This window comes from Pteronotus mesoamericanus, unplaced genomic scaffold (assembly GCF_021234165.1).
Source record: "Pteronotus mesoamericanus isolate MK-2021 breed Mesoamerican mustached bat unplaced genomic scaffold, CSHL_Meso_final contig_78, whole genome shotgun sequence".
NCBI classification, from domain to species: Eukaryota; Metazoa; Chordata; class Mammalia; order Chiroptera; family Mormoopidae; genus Pteronotus; species Pteronotus mesoamericanus.
Window position 1 is genome coordinate 18,444,354 of NW_026555258.1, and position 13,449 is coordinate 18,457,802.

Consider the following 13,449-nt stretch of genomic DNA (forward strand, 5'->3'; position numbering starts at 1 on the left):
AGGAAACAAAAATACATTATTGCTACTGTTTTGATTGTATTCAAATTTTTATTTTTTGAACAAAAAAACTTAAGGACAATGATTTTAAATAATAAAACATAGTATACTCAGATACTTTTTAAAAGACAGTTTACTAAATTTGGACTTCTACAGTTCCATTGTAATGCTTTCATCAACACTTATATTATTTCTTACCATTTTATCATCACTCTAAACTTGCTAAACAAAAAAAATGAGTCTGTCTGCTTTAAGTGAAGTTTCACTTTAACGAAAAACTCCACTAACACATAAAACACACATACAGAACAGTCTTTTTTTTTTTAAATATTTACAAAACACAAGAAGTCTGTCCAGCCATTTCAGTTCTGTTGTTCCCTTGCCCATACTGAGCTCAGCAAAAAGCTAAGAAATAAGCAAGATTCACTTCAGCAGTGCAAAGGATGGCATCAACCAAACTTCATTAAACAAACCAACAAATTACAAACATGGTCAGCAAAATTCAATTTGTATAATAGTGATTTAAAAACAGAAACAAGACGTGGGTCACAACTAGACTGGTTTTCACTGTGCAACTTTCCTCAGGGAACAACACTACCCATTTCATGTAGGAAGGACTATGCATCAAAGCCTTTGTGCATGAAGAAGGTGCCCTTCAAACAAATTCATCATAAGGCAAAAGAAAAAAAAGAATGAAGCGGTTTGGCCCAGAGAAAAGCTTATTATATCATGTGTATATACAGTATATACACATTTATAGATATATTACAATTTAAACTGTGTATATAGTCATTCAACAGTTAAATGAATTGGCTCAGTGCAGTGAAAAAAGTGTTCATTTTCTATAAATATGTAGTTATTGCTAATATGCTACACAGTATGGTCTGATGTGGAAACTGTAGGAACTTAGACTTAAAGCTGCCATATGGCCGGCGTCAGCCCGCAGCAGGCATTCATGTGGACAACATGCCATCCAATCCTAAAGAAAAAGCAAAGATTCCACTACAAAAAAAAATAAAGAAAAGAAAGAAAAAGAAAGGCTTATGCACTGTCCCTTACATATTTACCTATTTTTTTAAAAACAAAAAACAAGTCCAGTTCACCACAAGGTAAGCCCAACCTGACAAGCAAGTTCAGCGGCGCGATGGGCAGAGAAGAGTGAAATGCAGCATGCATTTACAAGGAGCGCTGATCTAGTCTATTTTGTCATACAAACTGGAATACAAAAATCCAATTTAAATAAGACTAGGCTAAATGTAATAGTAAAAAAAAAAAAAAAAAAAAAAAGCCAACCAAGAAAACAAACAGAAACCCCCCCCCACACAGTAGACTTAGTTTGATACCTATTAATTTTGAGTAAAACTCATCCTGTCCCCTCTTTATACCCTACTGCAATTTATTTATTGATGGCTAGAATATCTACTTACTTAAAAAAGATATTAAATACCTGTATCATGAAATTACATTCTTTTTAACAATAAGACATACTGTGTAAGAAAATAGCTCATGTGTGAAATGTGTCTGAAATGCATTTTTCCTCACAACTATCAAACATCCACTCACACTAAAACAAAACCACCCCAACCCTCCCACCCCCCTTCAAAAAAAAAAAAAAAAAGAAAGAAAGAAAGTAAGTTAAGGAAAGATGGGGCAGGTCAGGTGAGGAGAGGGAAGGAAAGGTTTACCAGCACAGTGATTAACAATGGTTCAAGACAGAACCAACGAGAGTTGGTCAAGAAGATGCCTTCAATACATGGCTATGGTTAAAAACCAAACTCAACCCCTTTGGGTTCACTGCAGTGAGACAAAAAAAATCTCTCTCACAGATTCATAGAAACACTAGACTCCAGCTCTTTCGTTATTATTATTATTATTTTTAAAGTTTTTCCGTTTGCTTTTGCAAGGCCTAGCTACCTTGTTACAATTTATATCTGCTCTGCAACAACTACGAGAGGTAGGCATAAAGCATGAAAAAGTTTCCCAGTTAGTACCTCAACGGGGATTGTCCACTGCATAACCATTCACTTCAGACAGGAACAGTGATTACCGTCTAGTCTTTCCCTCACCCTCAAACAAAGCTGCTGCCATCCCATAAATGTTCTAAAAGTGTGTACTCACAAATAAGAAACTTTCTCTACTGAAGGATACTGTCAGTGTTTGTTGCAGAGTGTGTGTGTATATGTATACATATATGTATATATGTATATATACACACACATACACATACATATTTATTTTTAAAAAAACAATAACAACAAAAAACAAACCCAGGTTCCTAGAACCAATTCTGATTCTCTACTTCCACAAAATAAAGTATACCATTTGGCCAAGACTACAGATGTGTTTTTGTTTGTTTTTTTTTTCACAGATGCAAGCGCCATGCAAAATAAATTAAAGAACAGATACCAAAAACGTACATGTGATAAAACTACTGAAGGTAGGTCTTTAAAAGCATTTATATAAACGTAATTCATAATACTTCTCTTTTTCTCCTGTGAGTACAGTCACAAAGCTGTGGTTATACATCTAGGATTTCCTCTGCTGTGCCCCCACAGCGCAATCTGTAGCGGCCAGTTCTCCAGCTGATCGTAGGGTCCCATAATGCTGACAAAAAAATGTATATTGTCATGGATTCACGGATGAACCAAGCTACTGCATAATCAAGTTTTGAAAAACACAGTGTGCCACCCTAGGGATTTAAAAAAAAAACAACAAGAATTGATTTACTGTCAGGCTAACAGCAGAAAAATAAATTTTTAAAAAATTCATTATTTTAAGTATACTACATAAAATCAAGTCTGTCTCTTTGGATAATTTAACTGTCATGCTCTATTATACTGGTAAAGAAAATGTTAATTATGAGCAATATATTCTGAGTTTGAATACTTTTTGATTTGCTTAACACCCTTTTTTTTTTTTGGAGTCTTATTAAAAGTTGACTGTATAACCAACTGAAAGTTGAAAATCAAGTGAAGTTTTGTGTCCACATTCCACTAAACAAAGGAATGTTTAAATCTGATATTAGCTTTCAATGGGAAGCTAAAGAATGGCTCAGATAGGTTTTCTTTCTACTTTTTCTAAATTAAAAGTTATAGTTCCACCAAATGACTGCCAACATTTTTATGTCTGTCTACATACCTGGACACCCCTGAGTTGAATGTAGTCAAATATAAACCATGCCAGGCAATGACACATGAAAAATACCATGATATCCCATCTGAATACGTGGTGGGCTGCCCATCCAATAATTAAACTGGCAACAAAGCATTCTGAAATTGGCTCACAGATTATTGTAGCAGGAAGCATGTTGATTCGTAATTTGGTCCACCTTAAAAAAAAAGGATTTTCTTTATACAAAAGTGTGGTTATAAGACTAACCAATTTTCCCCTCAAAATGATCAGTTCTTTACCCTGTTATTTAAAGGCTCGCCTCTTTAAAGGGTATTTAAGGAATCTCTCTTCTGCTTTTATTTAGAATGTCAAGGAAAAGGTCTAGAAATTCATTTGTATGGTCTATACTCTGATGAATAAAGATTATAAAAATCAAAGTGGAGAAAAGGAGAAAATAGAGATGAGCATATAAAATAAATCAAAGTTTTGACTTTTTTTTTTTTTTTTTTTTTTTTTTGAAATCCTGCTTTCAGTGTTAATAAAGAAACTAAACTTTCTTTTGGGAACTGAACATCTGACCTTCAGATTTTTTTTAAGACAAGATATACCACATAAAAAAGTACTCCCTTTCCCTTTTCTTTTTAACAAAGTATGAAAAGAAGAAAGCTGCTGATTCACCTGATCATTCTGGATTGAAACTGAGAAATTGAGTATGAGCCAGAGTTTTGCATGGCAACTTGAGTGGACATCGCAAACCTCCAACCTCTGAAAATGAAGACAATTATAAAATGAGCTGTTGATGATGCATACACGCAAGCATGACCGGTTATGCATTCACTCATCACTGGGAAGCGTAATCAGGGTGAGTCTAGTCCTCAGGACTGACACCCTACTTATGGATGTCTTAGCAGTTACTGAGGCTGCTGACAGTATCATTTAAGAGAGCTGGGAAGAACCTACAACCCCTCCAGTTTACAATCTAAGGAACCTAAAATACAGGCATTCTCAAAGTTCTAAATGGAATAGGTTCTGTATTTAATCATTTGGTCTCTGTCACTACCAACCAAAAAAGAGGGTGGGGCAATATGTGTGTGAATATTCAACAAAAAATGTAACAAAAAATGATATTATGTATACCTTGTGAAACACTATACAACCATAAACCGCATGAACACCATTCACAAGAGCATTTTAAAAACATACTTCAATTTTTAAAATCACGTCTTTAGTAAATTCTCACACAGTGCAAGGATCCCCTTTAAAACTGAACAGTATGATTTTGTGATAGAGAAATGTTAAGTCAATTGTGTGAACCGTTAAGTGGCTTCTTAGCGATACCCCAAATTGAAAATGTCAAAATTTGAAATTACATTCTTCAAATTTTCACCTACTGGCTTATTTACACCCATTCTGAACATTCATAATCACAGAGACATTTTCTTTTAATTGCTTCAAACCCCATTAATCTGATGAGTGTAGATGGATCAGAACATTTATCTGCTTCATTAGTATAACATTATCTATGAATAATTTTTAGAAATTACTTTCTAAAAATATTAAGCTATTTTGTATTCACTAGCAAAAAACAAAAAATAAAAAATAAAATAACAAAGCCCTTAATTCAGGGGTTTAACAAACAGAATAAACCAATAGCAGTTAGGTACTAAATATATGGTAGCCTAATGTAATTTAGTTTTCTTACCGGTCAGCTATTGCTTTGGCCATAAAGTAATCTTCAGCAATGTATTGAGCAAAAGCTATTAGCCCTCCTGCTTGATCTAACACATCCTTTCTCATTAAACAAGACATTCCTGTTACACATTTGAAACCAGTTACATTGGCAGAGATATAGGACCTTGGGTGAGAAGTTCCAAAATATACCTGCCAAAACAAACAAACAAACCCCAAGACATATGTATTATACAATTAGAATTTTAGGTCTGGTGTTTATAAACTCTTATTCCTAATGAATTTCTTTTAAGTATGATTGAGTGAAAATCCTATTATTCATACATAAACTACCTGAATAAAAATTGGTGCAAAATAGTGTTTACATATTCTAGGCAGTGAGTAATTTATTTGGTTGACTACTCCTGTTATTATCCTATTATTACTTCTAGGGAAAAGCATATTCTATTTTAAAATAAATATTATCTTCCCTAAAACTGCAAGATTCAAAGATTTATCCAAATAAAACTTAATTTAGGTATAAAATGAGATAGGTAAAATATCACTAATTGTCATAAAAAATATTAACAAATATTTAACATCCTGTAAATTAGACACACACACCTACATACATAGGTGTCTGTGTGTATGTATGTATATATACATTTTTATGCATGCATACATACACAAACATCACCTACAGTTATATCAACCTAAAGGACAGTCATATTTCTCAACTCCTTTTCTTGTATCCTTTCACAGCTAGCTATTTTCTGCCCCTGAGTCACCAAGCTTCACCTCAATTGGGATCCTGTCTCCCATTTTACTGCCCTTCCCTTAGATATGCTCTGAAGTCATGAGACATGCAAGCTGCTAAATTAATGGTAGACTAAGATGGTCATTGCCCTACTTAATAGACATAAAACCCTATTTATTATTTGAATCTTAGATATGCTGCTTTTTCTAATTGGCTTGAAGTAGAAAGCAGTGATCTTTCTCAATGGCAAGAGTTATGCACACAACATGGAGCAAGAGAATCATCGGGGAAATTAAGAATATGATTCTTGCTACCTACCCCAAGTCCAGACTATACTGAAGCCCTTTGTGGTACTCAATTGAACCAAATTTCTAAGACCAGGAATATACGTCTCAAGCAGTTATTAAGTGAGGTCTGAGAAATGAGGTGGAATTAGGGCCTTGCTGGAGGCTCCAAAGATTTCTTTACAGAACAGAGTAATTCCTCTGGTCTTTTCCATTCATTCTAAGTATGGTAGGTTAAACTTGAACTATGGGGGCCAGAGAGGAGATCCTTATCATCGACATATAAATCAACTGGGCTATTTCTAAAAGAAAAACACAAGGTGGCATGTAAGAATTAAACGTATTTTATTTTAAAGTAACTACTCAGAGTTTCCTTAACTAAACAATTCGATTAGCTGACAATTAGTCCTGTCCAAAGTGTCATCCCGACTCTCAGAGCAGTCAAGCTTCTGGGCGATTAGGAATCTGATGACCAGAGTATTACTTATGCCCATCGTGCTTACCTGTTCTAATGTCGCGGCAAAGCCCTGTCGGTCTGCTACATAAGGCAGCCCGTGAACCAGGCCCACTTTCTCCGTCATGTGGTTAACCATGTCAGTGAGGGTGTCTGGAAGTACTACACAAAAAAGACAAAAAGGTGGCAAGGGAGAGAAAGAAAAAAACTCTTTTTGGTGAAATGCCCACTAATGTACAATATTATTTGGTGAGTTGTTAGCAAAACTATTTTTAAAAATTACATTCTTTTTGACATTTGGATCTAATGAAGTAAATCTCAAACGCACCTCTCTGAGTAGAATACACAATTTCAAAGAGGAATAATTTATGATTAGCTAATTTACCCTATACATTTTTAGGCCAGTGTATATCTAATATAGAACAGAGGCAGATATACCCTGAAAACTTTACTACCCCCCCTTTCAGATCCTCCAAACTGGAGTAACAGACAACGTGTCCAAGTCAAAAGCTACAGGATCCAAGGTCAAAGGACGTCAGCTCTTAGGATGGCTCCTCCATTCCTCACCATAGGGAATGAGCCCACACTTTCTTGGAGGGTATGAGATATCCTGTCTCATAAAGTGGCTTACAGGAATCAAATAGGATTATATTTGACAGAGATTTGTGCACTGGAAACATAATGAATATATGATAATATATAACTTTAGACACCAAATGTGATGAACATAATCTCTGATAGAGAAGTAATGATCCTGATAAATTAGGAGTGCCACATGTCTATTAATTTTCAAATTTGAGTTCTGTATTACACAAATTTGTAATACAAAAATTTTAAATCATTGTTCCACCTTCAAAGAGCAAACATCTCATACTTTACATGACTTCATTTTTATTTCCTTCAAGTCTTTAAGAAATAAATCTATTACATAAAAATGTATTGGGACCTTAAATATGCATATTCTACGGCAGCGGTTCTGAAATGCTGGCCCATAGCGGGACACTTGGCACTATCTAGAAACATTTCTGGTTGTCACACTGGCATCTAGTGGGTGCTAACCGTCTGGCAGGACCACCTCAACAACAAAGAATTATCCAGCCCAAAACGTCAACAGCGTTGAGGTGGAGAAACTCAAGCTAATTAGAAAATAACAATATTACAGAATAGCGAAGTAAGTTTTGTAAAATAAATGAGAAAAAACTCACCTCTTATTCCACTATCACAAATCCAGATAAGATCATATTTTGCAACTTCATATCCTGGCATTAGATTATTAATTTTAGGATTAATGCCAACCTTTTTGCCACCTAAAATTTTAAAGGTACAGCAGTGAAAAATTCATGAAACACTGAAAATATTTTCTATTCTACAGGTACATGGTAGAGAGAAGTGAAAGTACTTGTATATTTAATAACTGAAATGAACATACTTTAATATTACAGTTTATATTCTTTATTATTCATGAAGACATACTTAGAAAAAAGTTCATTCTCAAAAGAGAATTAATTATATCATTTATCTTAAAAAATTTATTAGTTTGCTTTCTAATTATTAAGTTTTTGTATTAATAGTAAGCATAAATCAATACTTAATGGAAAATACATCTCTACAAAAGTTTTTAGAATAAGCCTACAAGCTTCTGGAAAAATACTTTTTTTTGAAACAAAATAAGAGTGAATTCTATTGCTAACTCCCAATTATAGCGAATGAGATACAGAAAAGGCCACACAGTGAAAATATTAAAGAAGCAAAAATAACAGATTCTTATATCTGATTGCTGAGTTACACATAATTTGGGGTGATTTTTTGGTATTTTATTAACCCCAGATATGAAAAAAATCCCTTTGTTTTTATAACTTAAGTATTCTCATAAGGATATCAACACCTTTTGCTACTCCAACAAACACGCATAACGCAAACATGCCAATAATTTCAATTTGTGGCTAACACCTTAATCTACAGTTTAAAGCAAAGACTAGTGCTATCTAATACAATTAAAGCAAATAGTTATTGTGGAATTTGTAACTTACCTATAAACAATCTGGCATCAACATTTGGATATTTTCCAAGAAGCTTCTTACATACGTCAATGGCTGGATCGTCATGATCTTGTACACAAAGGAGTACTTCATACTAGTCAAAGAACACATTATACGTAAATTAACCTCTTTTACAAAATGACGCAGTTGTTAGTATTTACTCATTGATCAAAAAGCATTAAGGCCCTGGCTGGTGCTGCTCAGTGGGCTGGAGTGTCACCCTGTAAACCGGAAAGGCTGCGGGTTTGATTCCCGGTCAGGGCACAGGCCTGGGCTGTGGGTTTGATCCTCAGTCAGGGTGTGTGTGGGAGGCAACTGATCAATTTTTCTCTCTCAAATCGATGTTTCTCTTTCTCCCTCCCTCCCCCCTCAAAAAAAAAAAAGGCATTAGGAAAAACAAGCAATTGTACACACAGTTTAAAAGTTAAGAGAGCACTCATAAGGGATGCAAACACTTATGATATTAAGTGTTGGCTGTAAATCAGAGCCACTTCTTCAGAACAGGCACCTGTTTGCAAGCTGAAGAGATAATGAAGAGATTGGCGGCACCCGCGGTTCAAGTCTTGCCATTCCATGATAGGCATGGCCTAGTAATTAAATAGGATCTCAAGCTCATGCCCTTCCTTACTGCAGGTATACTAAATGTTCACACGGTGCCAAGCAGTGTGAAAAGCAATGTGGAAAGCAAAACAAACACATCCTCCATTCTCCAGACCCTTGCCTCTAAACTGATTATTTCATGAAAGTGCAATAAATCACACACTGAATCCCAATACGATCAATTTGAAGGGCTTTGCTAACTCTTCACGTGAAAAGGACAAAGTGAGATTAGATTTTTTTGTTGTTGTAGTATAGTAATTTTTGGAAATAAAATAGAATTTGATTTGATTCGAAATGTGTCATCTTGAAAAGCGTGCTTAGCTTTTTAACAACAAAAATACTTTGGATATATGAAAATAATCAGGATATAGATATAGATATCTGTGTGTGTGTCCAGTGCTATGTTTATTCTTTGACAGTAAATTTAAAAAGTCATTTCTTAGCACTTAACTGGCTGTGTCACAGCTACTCTGGCACATTTAGTATATTTTAAAAAGAGTCTAAGACTGGACCCCGGTATTATACTTTTGAATTAATCTCTGGGTGACTTTGACATATAACTAGGTTTATAAAATCTTGAGCTCTAAGTTATCATTTAGTAAACTAAATTTTTTTTAAAATATTTGCTTTCACATACAAAGATGCTACTTTGGTATTTTGTGGGACATGTATTCTAAGTAGCAATTTTTTTTTTCAGAAGCAGTAATAAATTCCTGATGACTCAGTGACAAATTTCCTACTAACCCTCTTTCTAAAACAGGTTGGACATTTTTAAGCAAAAGAGGGAGGTGAATTATTTCCATAAAAAAATAACAAAACTCTGTGTTGTAAAAAATAAAGAACTAAGGACACAACATTTCAAGTGTCTAACATGCAGGGACTTAACTCGGGTAAAGGGAAGGCCTATTTTATTTACTTCCATTGATAATCATACACAAATAAAAAGTGGAAATAAAATGTTTACAGTGCCCTTGAACACAGTAGTTACTGTCTGCTTAATATATCTGTGTCTCAGCAAAAATTGGCAATTTAGAAATTAGTCATTTGAGCACAAAAGACGACAAAGATCCATGAAGAAGATGATGAGTTCAGATTTTTTTCAAGTGAAGAAAATGTTTTCTTATATTCTACCCAATTATCTACCTTTAACACTGAATGACCAAATTGTCACTCAAAAGGTATCGAAGCCAACTTTACAGCTACCAAGTTTCCTGAGACCAGATAAAAATCTACGAAGTGGAAGGGTCCCACTCCTGCTGCACCCCTGAAATTTCCCAAAGGGTTCACTCTGAGTCCTGTAAAGTGTCAGCCATCATCCCAGCCTGACTTTCTAAACAATGTTTGGGTGAGCAGCCGAAAGGTTTGACCTTAACAATGAAGATTAAAAAGGGGAATTAGCAACAATTAGCTTTCCAACTTCAGTGAGCTACTCTGCTAGGCTTGCTCTAAAGAGGTTCCTTGTTTTCCCAAACAGCAGTTTCTTTAATGTTTTTATAATGTATGCTGTTCTGCAGGTATGAGTGAATCTAGTGAAAGAAAATGTTTATAAGCAATACAAGTCCATAAAATAGAATTAAAAGGCTAATCTTAGCCTTTCTCCCCAGCAGAAGGAAACTTTAGAGTGTCGTACTAGAAATGTACTCAATGGGAAGGAACAAAGTTATACTTGGTTACAGCAAAAAATTTTTGATAAGTATATGGTGTTAATATAAGTAAGAGAGTGTGTATAGTTTATCTTTATTCAAATTGAAGGCTTAAAGTTTTTATTATTATTGATTACACATCTTCAACTTAATTTTAAATAAAAACAAATACCTTCTGATTAGCCTTTGTGCAAATTAAGCTCAATTCACATTATCAAAAAAATGTTCAGACTTTTATTATAAAGCATGCATCTTTCACTTATTTGTTTCTGATATTTAAAGTTATACCAATTTGTAGGTAGCATTTCAAGTGTTTTCTAAAGTATTAGATTTCAGCCAGGAATCTTCATTTTTCAGCTCTGATAATTGCCTAAGTTTGCTAAGGCTCTCTGTTTTAAATAGTTAAACCACTCCATCTACACTACAATTGGTGAAACACAGATATTAAATCGGTTAAAGACTTTTTTAGCTAACACAAAATTAATTTTTCAGATGTTTTATACTATCTAAAGGATTAGGTACAAATATATGTTCAAAAATACAATGTTTATTAAAAATAAGTATCTCAAGAAAACATATACTTCATAAATCTGAAAGGGATATAAGGTATAGTAAATTCCACTCTAAATGAGAAATAAACCTCAAGCACTTAGGATGAGAAGGTTAGCCTCCACCAAATCTTTAGCTAAACTGACCAATTTTACCTTTTTCTCCCAAACAGTGACTTGACTAAAAGGCTGAGAACAACAGAGGTATAGGAAAACCAACTTACTGTAATTCAGCCCTTTGATATTTAAGAACTGAATAACTGAAACTGAAATAATCGTGAATGTTACTTTTTCTGCTTTTGAATAAAAAGTAGTATTAATAAAAATATTAGATTTAGGTGTATAAATAGTATTAGAAAAAATTTCCTCATTGATTAAACTCTGTAGACATTAGAAATATAAAATTTTTACTATAGAAAACAACATAAAATATCCTCTTAAAATAGAAAAATATTTTACTATATTAATCAATTACAGTGCATGTCAAGTGGGACTATCTTTAATTATTTATAAATAACTAAGCATCATGTTTATAGAAAAATCTGATGATGACATCTGGATTACAGTAGTACATAAATTCTGTGACAGAATGGATGGACTTAGATCCCAAATGCCTAGGACATTCTCTGGCACAGAGCAGGCAATGAATATATTGTTAAGCCAAGGCACTTATCCTAGGGTAACTTCTGAGTGGAAAGATTGATGCCAGGCAGGAAATGTTTTATAAGAAAACCACTCTGAATTTAAAGTTTAGACATTATTAAACACTTACCTACTTTTAAAAATTAGGTAGTTTACACAGTTCTTGAAATTCATTTGAAAAACCCCAAATCTTTCTGACTTAGAAGTTTTATTACATGTAGTGGGCTTCATCTTTCACTAATTAATCCTACTTTTGATCTTTAATTCTTTGTTGAAAAACTATTCAGTTAAAAAACCATTTCCTCTTAAGGACAGCTACACCACTGGAAACAAAGAATTCAAACAGTCACTGGACTTGTAATGTTTTAAACCAATTATGTATTTGCAGGAAAAAAAAATCAAAATGACCATAGCTCTGTTAATAACTATTAATTAAAAAATTCTTCATATGCAGAATTCACTGAAGTAAAGCCATCAAGCTGCGTTAGATGCAGACTACTGCATTTCCCTGCTACTGCTGAATCTCTCCCAAATGCCTTCTATGAGATGCCAAAGGAACACTCAATTTCATGAGGAATGAATTGTATCACTTTTTCATTCTTATATTTTTTCCAAGTAATAATTTTTAAATCAAGGAATATGTATCAATAGTAGGTAGCGTTATAAGATATTTAAATACCAGTAATCTTTCATGGTAATTAGTAATAATCTCACTGAAATTTAAACCTAGAAATTCAGAACCAGTACCAGTAGTAAATCTTGCTCATGTCCAAAATTAAATAAAATTTTAAAATTTCAACCTAATGTTCTTTTTCCCAAATGGCCTATAATTTCCAAATCAAATGACAGAAGAAAAAGTTATGTCAAGAATGAAAATGTTTCCACACTTTTGAAAACCAATGTTCACACTTGACAAAATGCAAATATTAAAGTGCACTGGGCTTGGCATACACACGAATGTTCATTTTATAACTACGTGCCTCCTTGGGGACACAAAGGGGTCATCTGTCCATACTCAGATTTGTGTGATGTTTTGGTGGTTTAACTTCAGTCTCTTGTGGAACATCTGCCGTTGTATTTGACAATGCATGCAAATTATCTGGCAAAATAAATAGCATTCAGTGTTTTTTTAAAAAGCAAATAAGCCCCAACTGGTGTGGCTCAGTGGGTTGGGCACCATCCCGCAAACCAAAAGGTCCCGGATTTTGATTCCTGGTCAGGACACATGCCTGGGTTGTGGGCCAGGACTCCAGTTGGGGGTGTGTGAAAGGTAACCAATGGATCGTTGTTTCTCTCTCACATTGCTGTTTCTCTCCCTCTCTTTCTCCCTCCCTTCCCCTACTCTAAAAATAAACAAACTCTTAAAAAAAGAAAGCAAATAAAATGCTGTGAGACCGAAGTTTTCCCTTAGATTGCAGGTACTTTGTGCTTTTCCTCTGCTTTCTAAATTTTCTGTTTACATGGCTAACAATACTTCTACAATTAGAAAATAAAATTGTGATCTAAAAAGGAATAAAAACAATCCCTTGCATAAACTCATTTTATAAAAGTATCGGAATAGCTTTCTCCTAAGCCAATTTAAATGCCTTGATGACATAATTTAAGTGGAAAAAGAACTATGAAGACTCGAGCTCAACATAATTCCAAATTGTAATTTAAAAAAATTCAGAGCAAGAAAACAATTATTGATTCATCCCAAATGTTCA

The 13,449-nt window shown here is 34.0% G+C and overlaps 1 protein-coding gene across 2 annotated transcripts in view; it reads right to left on the minus strand.

The window, feature by feature from the left end:
* Nucleotides 1-1,632: 1,632 nt before the first annotated feature.
* UGCG (UDP-glucose ceramide glucosyltransferase) overlaps nucleotides 1,633-13,449 on the minus strand; it is a 33,307-nt gene continuing 21,490 nt past the window's right edge. The window contains exons 3-9 of one of the 2 annotated variants that reach the window (XM_054584523.1): nucleotides 8,302-8,404; nucleotides 7,477-7,578; nucleotides 6,321-6,433; nucleotides 4,811-4,989; nucleotides 3,787-3,873; nucleotides 3,136-3,325; nucleotides 1,633-2,601 (exon numbers count right to left, since the gene is read on the minus strand). In XM_054584523.1, coding sequence (XP_054440498.1) covers nucleotides 2,524-2,601; nucleotides 3,136-3,325; nucleotides 3,787-3,873; nucleotides 4,811-4,989; nucleotides 6,321-6,433; nucleotides 7,477-7,578; nucleotides 8,302-8,404 — 852 coding nt within the window. In that variant the 3' untranslated portion in view covers nucleotides 1,633-2,523. Of the gene's footprint in view, nucleotides 2,687-3,135; nucleotides 3,326-3,786; nucleotides 3,874-4,810; nucleotides 4,990-6,320; nucleotides 6,434-7,476; nucleotides 7,579-8,301; nucleotides 8,405-13,449 lie in introns of both variants that reach the window. The other variant, XM_054584522.1, reaches the window with a different exon arrangement.